This window comes from Populus euphratica, unplaced genomic scaffold (genome assembly GCF_000495115.2).
Source record: "Populus euphratica unplaced genomic scaffold, PopEup_1.0 scaffold314.1, whole genome shotgun sequence".
Taxonomy (NCBI): Eukaryota; Viridiplantae; Streptophyta; class Magnoliopsida; order Malpighiales; family Salicaceae; genus Populus; species Populus euphratica.
This window is the reverse complement of record NW_011500200.1, coordinates 32,419-35,545: the sequence shown is the minus strand read 5'-3', so window position 1 is coordinate 35,545 and position 3,127 is coordinate 32,419. Positions and strand designations below refer to the sequence as shown.

At 37.5% G+C, this 3,127-nt stretch overlaps 1 protein-coding gene across 1 annotated transcript; it reads right to left on the bottom strand.

The window, feature by feature from the left end:
* Positions 1-1,311: 1,311 nt before the first annotated feature.
* Positions 1,312-3,127, bottom strand: LOC105111858 (cytochrome P450 89A2-like). The gene has a single exon (XM_011007325.1). It carries the CDS (start codon positions 2,975-2,977, stop codon positions 1,439-1,441), a length of 1,539 nt encoding a protein of 512 aa, XP_011005627.1. The 5' UTR covers positions 2,978-3,127; the 3' UTR covers positions 1,312-1,438.

The window sequence follows — 3,127 nt, the reverse complement described above, 5'->3', positions numbered from 1 at the left end:
AAATGACCAACAGATAATAAATCCAAATGGTCAAGTCCATCGTAAAATTATTTATGCATGCAGTGATTTGAAACAGTGCAATTTATAATGAATTTACTCACCATCAACAATAATAATTTACGCTACAATAAAATACTAATCCTCTTTTATTATATAGTTAATTTCTTTAACCTTAATTGTGGATGCATTTTTCTTTTCCAGTGGACGTTTAATTTCTTGAACGTCTTTTTTTATTGGCAACAAAAGCAAAGACTCAAAATGGGTGGAATTCATCGCTGGCTAGTTTGTTTGTTTTTTGGTACAACGTATTGTATTACGTCCTCAATCGTGGCAGAGAGTTATTAAGTGTTAATTATATTTTTATTATATAAAAGAAATAAAGGTTTCACCGTAGCTATTTTATTATTTATACTCTCACAATTTTTTTAAAAAAACTCTTAATTTAATCTCTAAATTTTTATCTTGTATAATTTTTAATAATATGTTTTTTAAATGGTTTGGCTAAAAAAAAACTTTAAAATTTCATTTTAAATCCTTTTTTTAAATCAAACTAAGCTATAGTAATCTTCACCTACGTGCCGTCCACCCATTTTTATATTTGCACATGAAATTTTCAATGAAGAGTTTCAGATTTCAAAGCTGATCGTTTCATTAAAAAAAAAATTGTCTTACGAGTAATTCCATTTTACTTGTTCCAATCTAGATTACTTTGCTGTCTGTCTTTGTAACTTGTAAATTTGTTTGCATATCTTGTCAGTGGAGAAAAAGACCACTGAGCTGTTCAAGATAGAAAATTATAAATATCCTCAAAAGTCAACAATATGGACTTGTTTTCTATCAAGATGAATTGACTAATGGATTATAACAGGAGCGTGACCTCCACGACAAGCTGTTTTCTTCGCACTCAAGAACAGAACAACGCATTTTAATTTGCAGCACAAGCCACCTCAGAGAGATAAATTACTTTGGATTTTGACGTTGATGAATTTGAGGTGCAGCTCTTGATTAAAATGTTGTTTTTGTTACGAGACCGAGTGCCAAGAAATCTTCAAATTGCCCAGCAGAGTATGTCTTGAATATTCCTTGTAGCTTCTGGGATAGGACCTAGTTGGCCATGAAATTTCCATAACTAGATAATGTGATGGGATCTGTGTCGCATAAAGACGCGAGGCAATCCAATTTTTTGCGAAAATTTCATTGTAGATTCCATAAAAAAATTGTAACTTTTTTTTAATTTTTAATTTTGTGTTTGTGTGTGTGTGTGTGAATATGGACACGTGGGTTGAAATAGGGTGGATTTACAAACAAAGAATAACACAAACATAGGAGCATCCGACTTGATAAACTAGTAGAGTTACATCTTACATGAAGAGCTATCGTCCAACTAGACAAAATCAACCTTATCTTTTATAATAATAATAATAATAAACCTGATCATTTATTTCAACCGCGGGCATATTTGAGCCTGTAATGGATTTTTCATCACTACTGTGAATTCTTCTTTCTCAGACAAATCAACGTCATCTCCATCCACAGCTTTCCACTCAAATCTCCAAATCAAATTAGCTACAAAATACTCCAAATGAAGTATTGCTAGACCATAAGCAGGACATATTCTCCTCCCAGCCCCGAATGGCATCATCTTTATCTCTCTACTTCCTGTTATATCAAATGTTTCCCCTCCACTATTTAGAAATCTTTCAGGCTTGAATACCATGGGATCCTCCCACACCTTCGGATTCCACCCCATCTCAGCCACCATAAAATTTATAGTTCCATCTTTTGGTACCACATATTTACCCAGCACTACATCTTCAGTCACCGCATGGGGCAACACGAAATGGGTTGGCGGGTGCCTCCTTAACCCTTCTAGAATTATTGCTTTTAGATATGGCATCTTTTGCAACTCCTCTTCTTTTATATTCTCTTCACCTTCTTGCACAACCCCTTTAATCTCCATGAATAGCTTCTCCTGGATTTGCGGGTACTTAACTAGATTTGCCATGATCCATTGCAACGCTGTTGAAGTAGTATCTGTTCCTCCGTTTAGAAACTCTGAGCACAAACTGACCATTTCCTCTTCATTGAGCTTTCTCTTCTCTTCCGGAAGCTCCAAAGCCAGTATGGTGTCAACATAGGACAAAACATACTCATCCTCATAGTCTTTCTTGTCCTCTTTACTTTTGTTTACGCTCTCTTCCTTGGCCTTCTTTCTTGCTCTTATCAATGGAATCAAAACATCTTCTTGGCATTTTCGAAGGCGAAACAGCTCCCTCCAACGGTTGCGCAACACGATCTTTGTCACTCCTGGCCATAAATTGAGTATGTTGAACCTACCGAAATTCACTATCATTTGTCGCTGAACTTCCATAATTTTTTTTATCTGATTTTCATCAAGCTTGTCTCCAAAACACATCAGGACTAATAGACAAAACATGGCATATTGAAAATGTTCCATTACACAAATAGGACGACCGGCTTTCGCTTGAGATTCAAAGCGATTCTGGAGGATTTGCAGAACCCAGTTGCGTGCATGAGTGTAAGATTTCACACGCGATGGGTGGAGGATTTCTGCAGTGAGGTTACGCCGCAGAAGTCGCCATGTTGGACCGTAAGCCGAAGAACTAATATTTTGCTGATTGCTAGTCATAATTTTTCTCGTAGCAACAGCTGGTGGGCGGTCCGCAAAAACTGCGCCGCCATGTATTAAAGCCTCATGAGCAAGGGTGCGATCTGCAACGAAGATAGCAGGGCGAGTGCCAATACGGAGGGTAACCATTGGGCCAAACTTGGCATGGAGGGATCGAAGGATTGGCTCCATCTTGAAGGCGGACATGCGGAGCCATAGTAAGTGGCCGATGAAAGGAAAGGTTAGGGGACCTGGAGGTAGGTTTTTAGAGGTTAAGAAATTGTTGAAGATAATTTTCAAGAAGAGAGAGATGGAAATGGAGACAAGAACAAGGAACCAACTTTCCATACTGAAAAAAATGAGGTGATGAGTTTAGCAGTGGAATGGGCTCAGAGTGCGCGTGTATATACAGAGGCTAGCAAAATTGACTGACACTTCGGTTTTGGTGTTTATCTGGTCACGATGCCCTCTCTTTTCTAGTCTCTATTTCTTTAACCT

Coding starts and splice junctions, on each gene's coding strand:
- LOC105111858 (XM_011007325.1), bottom strand. CDS start 2,977: ATGGAAAGTTGGTTCCTTGTTCTTGTCTCCATTTCCATCTCTCTCTTC.